Below are 12,565 nucleotides of genomic sequence, written 5' to 3'. Positions count from 1 at the left end.
TCATGTGGCTAAAATAAAGTTCTCTCAATTCCTTTTGTGTCAAACAGTTAAGGGCACAATAAAAAAAACGAGACAAGTTTGCTAAATGTCAAGATCTTTTTTTCCCATTACTTATTTATTTTTTAAAATTTACATCCAAGAAAAGTCTAGATCGTTTTACTGTTTGAGAAATAGGTTACTTAGAGGGGGAACAGTGTCTAAAATTCCACAGAACTAGAGTTAAGTGGAGACCATGACTAAATAAATACGTAACAAGGACATGTTTTGATTCTCTTTAAAGCAGTAATTTTTTTTAATTGTTTATTTTTGAGAGGGGGGGAGGGAGGGAGAGAGACAGAGCGCCAGTGGGGGAGGGTCAGAGAGAGAGGGAGACACAGAATCTGAAGCAGGCTCTAGGCTCTGAGCTGTCAGCACAGAGCCTGATGTGGGGCTTGAACTCGTGAACTGAGAGATCATGACCTGAGCCGAAGTTAGACGCTTAACTGAGCCACACAGGTGCCCCTAAGGCGGTATTTTTGAGTCAGGAAAATATCCAAAGAAAGAGGATTCTTCTTGACGTGCTTCTCGCTGAACGAGACCTTTATTCACCGTATATATCAACTGCCTAGTCCAGACATTTGAACTCCGAAATAATTTAATGCAACTCACAGTCAGATGACACCTTATCACGTACAATACTTCCACATGGAAATAAATTCTTGACGCCTTTTGAATTCACGATTCCCATGAAATTTTAGTTATGATAAATTACAAAATGGCAAGAAAGATTCTTTGATATCTCAAAGTAAGAAAAAACTTAGGAAAGTACATATTAAAGGGCTTCCCAAATTGGAAGCACAATTATTAGAATCTTGATAAAAAGCAATTTTTTCTAGGTTTAAGGTTCAAGTCTGAATCCTTGGACTTTCCCACATCGACAAGACACCACTTGTGAATGTTCTTTTTAAAAAGCTCCAGAGCTCACGCGTCAGGAGCAGGTGCCACTGAGCCAGCGCTGGACAGAAGAGGCTTGCGGTATTTGCACTGAATCCAGACTCGGTACATGGTCAGCTGTTTCCCTCGGTTCACTTGCAATCGGCGATCCACCAGGTTCTGAACCTTTTCCAGTCCAGCCGTAGTGAAAAGTGTATCCAGCTCATCTGGTTCGGAAAAGAGATGTTTACATATTTTCCGCTACAGAAAAAACATGGTCCACCACTTCCTATATTAAATGGGGCTCCGTGAGACTGTTTTTATTTATGTATTACAAGTGGCTTCAGCAGGGCTGTTTATTTAGAAGTGTAGGAGCGGCTTGGTAATATTAAGTTCATGTTTAAATGGGGGAAGCCAAACCTTCCGGCAAGGGCCCCTTGGAATCCAGAGGGAGAGCCTTAGAGCTGACAGGGAAGAATTTTCAAGGGCTTTATGGACACCTTAAGGGTATATGCAAAATCTCTCTGCATGTAATGTCAAAGCCACTTTTTTAGCAGAGAGTTTCCACTATATTTTAACCAACAGCTCAAAGAAGTATGTGGCACAATAAAGGGCCCAAGGATGGCACTGGTGGGGGAGGAACCCCGAGGCAGGGCAAGCCGCAGAGGAGGGCAATTCTGGATTACGCCTGGGAGCCGGGGCACGGGGAGCACAGCCTAATTCTGGCGCACCTACAGGACAACCCGGCTTACAGGGCAAAACCAGCTGCCCTGGGGTCTTGCCGAATGGGCAGGTTTTCCATTTGGGACAAAGCGACAGGGAGGAAGCGCAGACAGTCGAGGAGCAAAGCAGAGGACTGGAGGCTCCTGTAAGTGGAGCCCGTGTGGAGAACAGTGAACCGTTCAGGTGGCCTGGAAAGGCAGGAAAAGTCTTCAAAAGGCAGAAGGGCCATGACAGTTTTACTTCCGATACTGTATCAAGCAACATTTGATCTGGTGTTTGGGGGACTGTTAGCATGAAGAAAGATGAGCGTTTCCATACCTTGTGTGAAGAAGTAAACTCTAGTACCATCGCCTCTCACGTAGAAATTTTCAGACAGACACTGACCTGTGGAGCGATGTGATAAACATCAGAGAGACTTTAAAGCACTTCCTTGAATTTCACTGCCAATCAAACGTACATCATGATACCATTTCTCGGGCAGAGAACAGAATCCTTTCTTGGTTGCTCTGGGCACATTGCAGGAATCTTTGGAGAAGAGGACCCCAAGGGGAGCGATCGAAATGCAGTGTTACGTCACCCATGTGAACCTCAGCCTTCTGTTCTAGAGTTGTTTCGTGTTGGAAGGTGTTTTCCCCCCTCCCTGACTACATAAATACCACATACTCTTTGTAAAACAAAAGTAAATAAATAAAAGCCAGGGACCATAGCTGAGTCTGAGGAAAGGAAACTTGAGATAGACACCATGACCATTTCCCATGTCTGTGCACGTGCCCACACTCGTTCACAAGTACAAGACATACGCTGTTTTGGTTACGGACGCTCTCCCTTCAGCCGCCAAGCCCTCTGACCTAACGTCAATTTACCAACCTGGTACGTCGCCCTTCTGTACCTTCTGAATGCCAATATGATCTTACTTGCTTCACTTCTGCTTATTTCTCTCCAGCTACTCTTACATGTGGGGTCAACTTTAAAATACTTGTCTGTACACTGCTCTTCTCATCTGGGAATGCAGAACGGAAACCCCTCCAAGACCAACAGTAAGGGATCTACCCCACGCGGCAGGCACAAGATTCCCCTCTCCAGAGGCATTCACTTGGTTTTCGAGATTTTGCTTACATATGTATTACATGCTAGTTCTTGAGGAATTCCCGAAAGGACTGTTAGACTGAGTCAATAGCTCCAGTGTGCTCAAAAAACCCAGTGGGCGCCTGGGTGGCTCAGTCGGTAAAGCACCCTGCTTTGGCTCAGGTCACAATCTAACGGCTCGTGAGTTCAAGTCCCACATCGGGCTCTGTGCTGACAGCTCAGAGCCTGGAGCCTGCTTCGGATTCTGTGTCTCCCTCTCTCTCTGCCCCTCTCCCACTCACATTCTGTCTCTCTCCTTCAAAAAAAAAATCTTAAAACAAAAACAAAAACCATTAATGGAGAAGCACAGCTCTTTTCGTGAGTTGGCAGATTAAAGAAGTGGTTATCTCATCCTAATTTTTGTTACCCTCAAGTTTGTTTTTGGTCATTTGGATATGTTCTTCTGGGAATCAAGTCTAAAATTTTCTTCCCTGTGTTTTGGGTGGGTTGCTGATCTTTTCCCTATCAACGTACCAACAGTCCCCGAAGAGCACAGATAATAATGCAGTCTTTATCTGTTCTATGCACCGAAATTATCGGTCTTTAAACTGTTTTAATGGCACCTTTGGCCATACTTTGTTTAAAATTATTCATGTAATCAAATGTCTTTTCTAAAACTAGCTCTTCTAAATGCAGCGGTCTTGGTTTTAAAGATTTGCCCAATACCTAGATCACACAATCTTCAAAAACATACCACCTCTGTCATGTATTAAATGACTTCATATTGGAGCTGTAACTCTAGGTTTCTAATCGATTTCACGGATTTATACGTCTATTCGGATGGCCAATCTGTTGTTTTGCTTACAGTAGCAAAATATGTTTTATTTTATTTTATTCTTAAAGTTTATCTATTTATTTGGGGGGGGGGGGTGCAGACAGAGGGAGAGACAGAATCCCAAGCAAGCTCCGTGCTGACAGCAGAGAGCCCAATGTAGGGCTCGAACTCATGAACCATGAGATCATGACCTGAACTTTTAAGTTGGACGCTTAACCGACTGAACCCCCCCAGGTGCCCCCACGATACCTTTTTTATTTTTTAGTTATTTATTAAAAAAATTTTTTTTAATGTTCATTTATTTCTGAGAGACAGAGATAGAGCATAAGTGGGGGAGGGGCACAGAGAGAGAGAGAGACACAGAATCCAAAGCAGGCTCCAGGCTGAGCTGTCTGCTCAGGGCCCATCGCAGGGCTTGAACTCACTAACTGTGCCATCATGACTTGAGCCGAAGTTGGACACTTAACTGACTGAACCCCCCAGGTACTCCCACGATACCTTTTTTAAATCGAAGCTGAGCCATGTCGTGGCGGCCATAATCTCGCAGAAGCATCATCCCTCCGGGCTTCAGAAGCCTGCTCAGCCTGTTGATAGCCTTCTGCATCCTGTGGGGCAACAGAGAAGGAAGATCAGGTCTCCTTAAGGACAGGGTCCCTTCTCCTTGTAGCACGTCTGGAAGAGCCAGTGGACTTCGTAACCCTGCCTGACACATGGCCCCTGAAATCTTAGCTCCTCTGCTCTCCCTTCAGATGAGAACAGGAGCGCGTGTCTGAGCTTCTGATGTGCCTTCTGTGGTCTGCTCACAACTGTGGCTTCGACCCAGTCCCTTCAGTATGAAGAGGCCCGAGGACAACCTGCTTCTGCTGGAGAGTTCGACCATGGGCCAAGTCACATACTCTGCATCTGGCTCACTGCCCACTCCTGCGATTACTTCCCAGGGAAGCCGCCCCTGGCCTGTGCGCCTGTGCCTCTCTGGGCGCCATGCTGAAAACCTGCAGTGAGGACTACTAGTCGGTCGACTCCTCTGCCTGCCCCCCCAGGCCCGAGCTCTTTGTGCGCAGAGACTGTGTCTTTCCATTTGTTGAAGATCAAACCCTAAGAACTTGCAATTTACAGGGTGAGTCAGCATGCAAATGAGCACCTCGGCAGAGAGCTTTCCATTCTGACTGCACTTTCCATACACAGTCCTCGTGGGGGTTTCGGCTGTGCTAACCTCAGAAGTATAAGTGCTACACAGTCTATTTAAATACTGAATAATGAATTTTAATTCTAATGTTTTGTTTCAGTCCATGTCAGTTTTTAAGTCTATAGCAGTTAAACTTCCGCCGTTTTAAAAAAAATCTATCTAGTAAACTCTACCCTCAATGTGGGGCTTGAGCTCATGACCCTGAGATTGGGTCACATGCTCTACTGACTGAGCCAGCCAGGTGCCCCTGAACTTCTGCAGTTATTAATGTTTAGAAGCATGCCTGGCTTTTGGGCTGTCCTGCACCTGCCTTTATCCACACTCACAATGTCCGTGTCAGGTCAGATGATTCAGTGCCATCCTAAAGGAAATGGGAGCCAGAGAAAATCAATCACTCCTCTGGGTCTTTGGCTGATGCTGCTTCCTGAGGACAGTACTTCATCAGGACAGCTGGTTGCCCATGTCTAAGAAGTTTTTTTTTTAAGGGAGAGAAGAGTGCATGTGAGCATGGGTGGGGGTGGGGGTGGAGTACAGAGCGAGAATCTGAAGCAGGCTCCATGCTGAGCGAGGAGCCCCTCAAGCTCGATCTCATGACCCTGAGGTCATGACATGAACTGAAATCAAGAGTTGATGCTTAACCAACTGAGCCACCCAGGCGTCCCTAAGAAGCTTTAACAGCATCTTTTAGAGTTCAGCAACTGACTTTCCTTTCATCTAAACTTTATTTTATGGAATTCTCTTGTAACTGCAGTTTTCCAAAGAACTTAAGCATAAAGGAACACCTGAGTTAAGGTTCACCATAAATTCTGTGTTGTTAATAAGCTTGGTTTACTGCAAGTATTTAAAAAGGCCAATGAAGGGTGACTGGCTAGCTTAGTGGGTACAGTGTGTGGCTCTTGGTCTTGGGGTTTTGGGATCGAGCCCCACGCTGGGTGCAGAGATTACTTAAAAGAAAAATTAAAAAAACACAGCCACTAAAGACTTCTCTCCCATTCCTTAGGGATGTTAAACCATAACGATGACCAATCACTGCAGTCAACAGGCAGAGGTTTAGAGGCTGAAAGAGAAGTTGGGAACTTGCAAATTTAGGAAAAGGGATGAGCCACTCGTAACACTGACAGAGTGGCTTTTCCCTGCCTATCAGAGGATCCTTCTTACTCAGGGCCCAACTCTGACGAACGCTTTGTTTTTGTTACACTGCTGGTGAAAGGACCTCAAACTTACTTGTCTGGCACAACTGCAGAAAGAACAAATATGAGGATGATGATATCAAGACTACTCGTGGGCACTGGGTAACTCTGATCTTCATCACACAGATCGTGAACAAAGGCAAAACACCGGCAGGGATCATATGCTGAATTTGTCTGCAGACAGTTGAGAGACACACAGGTTAGAAAATGTTCTCTCTCACACACACACAGATGCGCACACACACACACATTCACACAGCCTCAAGGAAATCTTATCTTGCTTTAAGTGTAACTGCAGCTACTGCCCACTGAGGGTTATCGGTCTAATCATGAAGGCACGCAATCTTACTCAAAGGTTAAGATTCTTGAACAATTCCAGAGAGGAGCTTGTGGAATCCAACTGGTACTTTTGTTTATTTATTTTTAAAAGATTTTAGTTTTGGGGCATCTGGGTGGCTCAGTCGGTTGAGTGTCCGACTCTGGCTCAGGTCATGATCTCAGAGATCGTGTCTTCAAGCCCCACATTGGGCTCTGCACTGAGAGTGCCGCTTGGGATTCTTGGGATTCTCTCTCTGCCCCTACCTACCTCGTGCTTTCTCTCTCTCTCTGAAAATAAATAAATAAACTTAAAAAAAGATTTTTGTTTTAAGTAATGTCTGCACTCAACATGGGGCTCAAACTTGCAACCCAAGATCAAGAGTTGCATGCTCCACTGACTGAGCCAGCCCGAGATGCCCTTAACCGGTACTTTTAAAACTAGAGTTCTTCATTCCTCTACTCTTATTCTTTATTCTGATGCAGAGTTAGATTTGAAGACTGGAAAATCATCAGGAAGGTAAGTGGTCATAAGGAAAAATAAAACTCCCATCAGGAGAGAGATAAAACATACAGACATTTAAACATTTAAGAGCATGATTTATTTATTTATTTATTTTTATTTTTTTAAATTTTTTTCAATATATGAAATTTATTGTCAAATTGGTTTCCATACAACACCCAGTGCTCATCCCAAAAGGTGCCCTCCTCAATACCCATCACCCACTCCCCCCTCCCTCCCACCCCCCATCAACCCTCAGTTTGTTCTCAGTTTTTAACAGTCTCCTATAAGAGCATGATTTAAAACAACTCCCAACTCAACTATACCATATTACATAGACCACAGAATTCTCCAGGAAAACCTATTTCTCTAGATGTGGAAAATTTAACTTTATATTTTATTACCATAAAATTAACTAAAAAACCCCAAAACTAACTAAAGATAAGCCTCAATATTCACCTGGTCTGGATCCATGAAAGTAACTCCAGAAAGACACAACTACCAATTCTGGAGCTCCTCTGCTACACGCATTAGACATGACTGTAACAGACACATTTTAGGGTAATTTCCCTTTCTGTATCTCTTCTCCAAAAATGTGACTTTATTCCTCATTGGCCCCCGCTAATTCAAACAGGGCAAGTAGATTATCAGCTGGGCTGGGTCAATCAGACTATTCCTGGGGACTTTGGAATCAGGACAAGTCATTGTGGTGAGGCTCTGAGAACCCTGAACAGGGTGGACTGGTAAGGGTGAGCATGCCAGGATCATATGTAAAACCAGGAAAAACCTATTACAGAAAGTTGGTCTGTAAACAGAGAACAAACAAAGGACAAATGGGCACTGAGCTATGATTGATAGGAAACCATGAACTTGAGGGAGGTATTATGATAGGAGGAGGAAAGGGTGGTGCCATCCTACTGGCTAGTCAACTTGCCTTGGTATCTGCCACCTTTTTAGGGCTCAGTTACAGTCCTGGCTACACTTTATGTCCTTGGGTTGCATGACCTTCTCTTTCTTTCACTGGCTGAGTTTGTCTAGATGTTTCTGTGACTTATAATTCAAAGAATTCTGACTAGAAACAGTCTTCTCATTTCAATCCTTAAAAGGAAAGTTTGGAGAGGTCAGGAGACAGGCCCAAAGTTCCACAGCTGGCCAGTGAGAGGTTCTGTATTCATGTTTAGTTTTTTCCGCTACTGCTGCCTGTAAATCTCTTACTTTCGGACCACATAAGAATAAGAAATAAAAGGGGCACCTGGGTGGCTCAGTGGGTTAAATGTTTGACTTCAGCTCATGGCTTGTGAGTTCGAGCCGCACACTGGGCTCCATACTGCTGGTGCGGAGCCTGCTTGGGATTCTTTCCCTCCCTCCCTCCTTCTCTAAAAAATAAATAAAAACTTAAAAAAACACAAGAATTAAAAACATTGCTAGAGACCCTGACTTTTAGAAGACGTTTTCCCCTCTAACCAGTGAAAATGATGGATAGGAGCAATTACACTCACCTGGACCAGTTCTATAGCTGTGGAAGAAAAATCACAACAGTAAACAAAGAGTCCTGGATCACTGAAATGGGCAGAAAAACAGTAGAACAATTAAGACTATAAAGTGAATTGTGTCTGTTCTCTTTCCTGTGTAGCAGAGGTTAAAATATCAAAGACACCATATATTAACAATGGAACAGGTTTTGAATCTTACTAATTTTCCTGATGACAAAGATAACTTAGAAATCAAATTAAATCAAGACCATTAAAAAAAAAAAAATCCGGACCATAAATCCGATCTCCCGTCACCCATGGTTCCCAATAACCACTGTTGCCAGTGAGAAACAACACAGCCCTTTCTCCTCTGTGCCGTCACACAGTTAAACTTTAAACACACTTACTTGTTAGTTTGTAAAATCGGAAAGACTGTGTTTCCCACACCACAACCAACCTGCAGACAGAAATGAACTTTTAGTTACAGGATTTTCCAAAAAATTAATTCCTGGAGCTAGATAAATAATCAATAATCTTGCCTCCTAACTCCATTAGGGAAGGTATGGTGACCAGAGCTAAATAGTACCCATGCCGTTCCCTGACCTTGACCTCAGAAAGTCTAAAAGAGGCAGCCATAGAAGACTTTGAAAGCATGGGCTTTCAACAGCAGAAGGGAGTTGGTATGGAAAAAAGGGCATAGATTGCTTTTACTTTTTCAGGTTTAGCAAACAGTCCTATAGATGAAATATTTTCTTACTGAACTGCACTATATCATTACTGGAAAAAATGTTTCTAATTGACTAAGCTGAAAAATTTATGAAAAGGGGACCACAAATAAGATTAGTCTGGGTGTGGTAATAATAAAACAACCACCATATACTAAGGACTCACTACTTGCCAGACACGATTCTAAGCCATTTTACATATGTTACCTCAATGTATGCAATCCTCGTAACTATGAGGCAGACAGAGAGGCAGAGGTCCCGTTCTGCTTGGGGAGGGTAAGGGACTACTGACAAGGTCATGCAGGAAGTATACTCAACCCTAGGGTAATCTGCTTCTGGGGGAGTGTATAGTCACCGTCTGGCCTCAGCAACACCACCCCAACTAGGAAGACAAGAACTCTCCCATGCCGGAGAAGCAGGCGCCATCCCAACTAACCCCTCCATGTTGTAACTGTATTACAAGAGAAGTAAAAGACTTTGTCTTGTGACTCGGGACCCTCTTCTAGGTGGTAGGTACAGCACGATGCTACAACGTTCAGGGCAGTACGATGTTCCCAAGTAGCACCCCAGGTGATGTATCTGTGTGCTACAACCGCCAAATATCTGGTCTGAATTTAGGACATAACGTTAGCTTAAAAAAAAAAAAAAAAAAAGGAGGTGTTTCTAGGCCAATGTAGGAGTCAAGTCTAGGCACCTTCTTCACCACTTTTGTGGTCAGCCTCCCTAGGCCACCCACGTGTACGACAGCCTCATTAACCCCATTATCAGGACAATAAAGGGGGGTTACCTCGAGTATTCGGTAGGTGGCTGAGGATCCAGGGAACTCATCAGCACAGATTTCCAGGTGACTGAATTTCTGAGTTACATTTTCTCCCACAGGAGCTGTCTGTGCTTCACGTTCAAGACTATTTGAAGAACACTTGTGCTGTTCTATTTTTAAACCAGGTCCATCCTCACTGGTCCTACATTCAGGTGCTTCACTCCTCTTGTCGGAGGGCAAATCCTCCAAGTGATCTTGGCTTTGGCCTGGTGCCAGCTCTGGGAATTCGGTAAAAAGCCAGTGTCTATCCTTGAAAAACCCGTTTTCGTGGATTTTGTAGAAGTCATTCCAATATTTGTGGGCATTTATTTCATAATCAACTGTAAACGTTAAGGGAAGAGTTTAAAAAACCATCTCTCAGGATTTTATTTGTCCCTAATGTCATATACCATTCTGTCTCATTGAATGTCATTTTATACTAAAAGTATCCTCAAGCAGAGCCATAGTCTCAGAGCTGGAAACCTTTTAGTCCTACCAGGTACCCTACCTGAACTCCCTCTGCATCCTGTCCTTCTAGGGAGTCCAGCTTCTGCCAGCGAACTTACTACCAATTCTCCACCCACATCTTTGGGTGGCTCTTAACTACTAGAAAATTCTAACATTAAGCAAAAAAATCTGTCTTCTGATCAAAAAGTCCTACTATTTCATTTCTTCTTCTTCTTCTTCTTCTTCTTTTTTAAGTTCTACTACTTCTTAGGGCCATACAGAACAACTCTTTTGCATTTAAGGGCGGTTATTTCCACCTCTAAATTTTCTCTTTTACAAGTGAAACGTCCCAGGTTCTTCAGTTATTCCCCATGTAAACTCAATGGTTATGATACAGGCAGCTCTTTGTAAAATACGCTCCCGTCTGTGGCTCTTCATAGAGTGTGGAGCTGAGAAATGAATTCAGTAATACCACAAGATACTAAAAAATAGAAACAAGGCTAAAAGGAAAGGAGAAATGCTGACAAGAGAGAAAAATGTCTTCAGATGAGAAGAGTTTTGATGATTGAGGACAGGAGAGACTCGAGAAGGGTAGACTGTTTACGCTGTAGTCTAAGGTGATCAAGGCAGTGTTAGACTTGAGTCTTGTTTTCTTTTTCTTTTTCTTTTTTTTTTTTAAGGCTTCAGTTTTTGGTTCTTTGCCAGACCTTGACTAGTGTAGTTGAAATGAATACAAATCTAAGAAATTGGATTTTAGTTCCACCCTTGCTACTACTAACTAACTGCTTACCTCTGGGAAAGGCACATAATGTCCTGTGGTCCAAGTTTCTTTAACTGTAAAAAGAGGATATTGGACTACATGATTTTCAAAATCCCTTTCAACTCTAACCTGCATTGATCTAGTCTCTGTCAAAGCATGTAAAGTGAGTATTTTGCAACTGGAATCTTCTAATTGTTACACTGAACTGTGGGATTACTACCCTCTCAGTTTCTAGTCCTACTTTCAATTGTCTTTTAGGAAAAAGGCCCAATCAGTACTAGTTTTAGTACCCAGAGATATTCTGCAGTGAAATCATCCACCTCTCCAGAAGGGGCCTCTTTTTCTTTGGCCAGACTTATCTACACTCTGCTTCACCCAGCTCTCCTCGGCAGAAGCCTTAAATCCTCATAGCCATCACACGAAGAAAAGACACATTCACCAGTCATTGGCTTCCTCCCCCAACAACATTGGGAATCAGATCACTAGAATCTAGCTTCAATCACATTTCCTCAGTAAAAGTGCAATCACATAGAGAAAGCACAGCCTCTAAGCCAATCACGTGACCACACGGTTGACAAAGGCGAGTCACATTAACATGGGTCTAGACAACGTAACTAAAACTTAATCGCTAGAAAATATCAAGATACACTTACTCTCAAATAAAGCCCAAAACAAAACTCCCTGTTTGCTCTAACAAGATTTTAGGGTGACGCCCTTTTCCGTCCTAACCCACCACCCCCCCCCTCCCGTTCTACCCCCGAGTTCGGTATCAGTCCAGTAACAAAGGCTCCTGGCGGTCTCGGTTCTCTGACTCTCGTGGACAGTGCGTTCAGCAGTACACTGGCTGCAGATACCACCGAGGGCCCACCTGGGCGCACCTTGCTTCTCCTGGCACACTCGCTGGGTACTGTTCTCCCGGACTTTCCTCTCCGCCGCCGCGGCCTGCTCTTCCGACCACTCAACATTGTCCCTGGGAAAATCAAACGGGCAGCTTAGAGGCCTCACGTTCCAGCCGCGGGCAGGGTGAGTCGCTGGCCCCGGAGCGCCTCTCCCACGGGAGGAGAGCGCCTCAAGCAGGGCAGCGGGACTCGTGGCCGGCGGTCAGGGGCTTCTCGCAGCGCCCGGGGCGGCGGGCCAGAGGGCGGGCCGCAGGCCAGGCGAGGGGCAGGGCGGTTACCAGGCATTATGGTGGAAGACGCGCGCCGGATCGCTCAGGAACCGGCTCCCAAACTGCTGCCTCTTCTGGCCGACGGCAGCGGGCGCGCACTCGGTGTAGGGACCAGCCATGACACCGGAGCCGGATATGCTTACTTTTCCGTAAAGAGAAAACTTCCTGCGGAGCCACGCCCCCTTCCGGAAGTCGCGGAGTCTGGGCGGGAAAGGACCAGGGCAGGGCGGGGCGCGGCAGTCCCCTGTGGAGGTTGGTGCTCGAACTCCGCCCACTGGGGCGGGGCCTGAGTTGGGGATGGGGTTGGGGAATGGGGCGGGGCGTACTCTGGCAGAATTTCTTCTCGGAGTGGGCTTCCTACTCCCCATCCCTTGCCAGGAGGCCCTAGCGGTCTTGCAGACCCGCAAGAAAGTGGGAGACATTAATTAAGCTTGAGCCTCCTCTCTATGCTGGGATCCTCTAGCAG

The 12,565-nt window shown here is 44.9% G+C and overlaps 1 protein-coding gene across 2 annotated transcripts; it reads right to left on the bottom strand.

The window, feature by feature from the left end:
• Window positions 1–435: 435 nt before the first annotated feature.
• METTL2A (methyltransferase 2A, methylcytidine) lies at window positions 436–12,220 on the bottom strand. 2 transcript variants are annotated; one of them, XM_042916123.1, is made up of 9 exons: window positions 12,109–12,220; window positions 11,810–11,901; window positions 9,713–10,065; window positions 8,608–8,657; window positions 8,228–8,288; window positions 5,946–6,085; window positions 4,034–4,140; window positions 1,954–2,019; window positions 436–1,139 (listed from the first exon to the last, which is right to left on the bottom strand). In XM_042916123.1, exons 1-9 carry the CDS (start codon window positions 12,216–12,218, stop codon window positions 961–963), a joined length of 1,158 nt encoding a protein of 385 aa, XP_042772057.1. In that variant the 5' UTR covers window positions 12,219–12,220; the 3' UTR covers window positions 436–960. The 2 variants fall into 2 exon arrangements, with proteins under 2 accessions (XP_042772057.1, XP_042772058.1); XM_042916124.1 differs by having other exon boundaries at window positions 11,800–11,901; window positions 12,109–12,197.
• Between the last annotated feature and the right edge of the window lie 345 nt (window positions 12,221–12,565).

Source organism: Panthera leo, chromosome E1 (genome assembly GCF_018350215.1).
Source record: "Panthera leo isolate Ple1 chromosome E1, P.leo_Ple1_pat1.1, whole genome shotgun sequence".
Lineage (NCBI taxonomy): Eukaryota > Metazoa > Chordata > Mammalia > Carnivora > Felidae > Panthera > Panthera leo.
This window is presented reverse-complemented; position numbering and strand designations above follow the sequence as displayed.

Bases quoted from the DNA above. Each gene is read 5' to 3' on its own strand.
- METTL2A (XM_042916123.1), bottom strand. From the start codon at position 12,218: ATGGCTGGTCCCTACACCGAGTGCGCGCCCGCTGCCGTCGGCCAGAAG. The intron at 11,902-12,108 runs GTAACCGCCCTG...TGATTTTCCCAG, and splicing joins GTCTTCCACCATAATGCCTG to GGACAATGTTGAGTGGTCGG. The intron at 1,140-1,953 runs GTATGGAAACGC...TTTCCGAACCAG, and splicing joins AGTTTACTTCTTCACACAAG to ATGAGCTGGATACACTTTTC.